Source organism: Charadrius vociferus, unplaced genomic scaffold (assembly GCF_000708025.1).
Source record: "Charadrius vociferus isolate BGI_N301 unplaced genomic scaffold, ASM70802v2 scaffold616, whole genome shotgun sequence".
NCBI classification, from domain to species: Eukaryota; Metazoa; Chordata; class Aves; order Charadriiformes; family Charadriidae; genus Charadrius; species Charadrius vociferus.
The window spans coordinates 29792-30080 of NW_009648690.1; the positions used below are offsets into that span (position 1 = coordinate 29792).

A 289-nucleotide genomic window follows, 5' to 3' on the forward strand; every position below is an offset into this window, starting at 1 on the left:
GCAGTCGGCGGGCGGGGGGCCGGCCCGTGGCTCCTCCAGGCCCCATGGCCAGCTCACCGTGGCCGCTTTGGTGCTCTCCGGCACCGGGTGTGCCAGTGGGCGAAGCCACGCTGGAGGTGGGAGCTGGCTCTGAGGATGGACATGCCGCTGCCCTGGCCAGGCACGTGCCCGACACACACAGTGCCGCCTCCCTCTCCACGGCAGACCCCGGGAAAACCGACAGACACCGGCCCATTCTCCACGATCAGGCCTTTAACGGCTGCAGACAGGCTCGGCACGGCTGTCGTGG

At 70.2% G+C, this 289-nt stretch overlaps 1 protein-coding gene across 1 annotated transcript in view; it reads right to left on the reverse strand.

Moving 5' to 3' along the window:
* Nucleotides 1–143, reverse strand: part of TTYH2 (tweety family member 2) — a 5660-nt gene extending 5517 nt beyond the window's left edge. The window contains 1 exon segment of the mRNA XM_009886540.1: nucleotides 58–143. Within this exon segment, the coding sequence (XP_009884842.1) occupies nucleotides 58–143 (86 nt within the window).
* Between the last annotated feature and the right edge of the window lie 146 nt (nucleotides 144–289).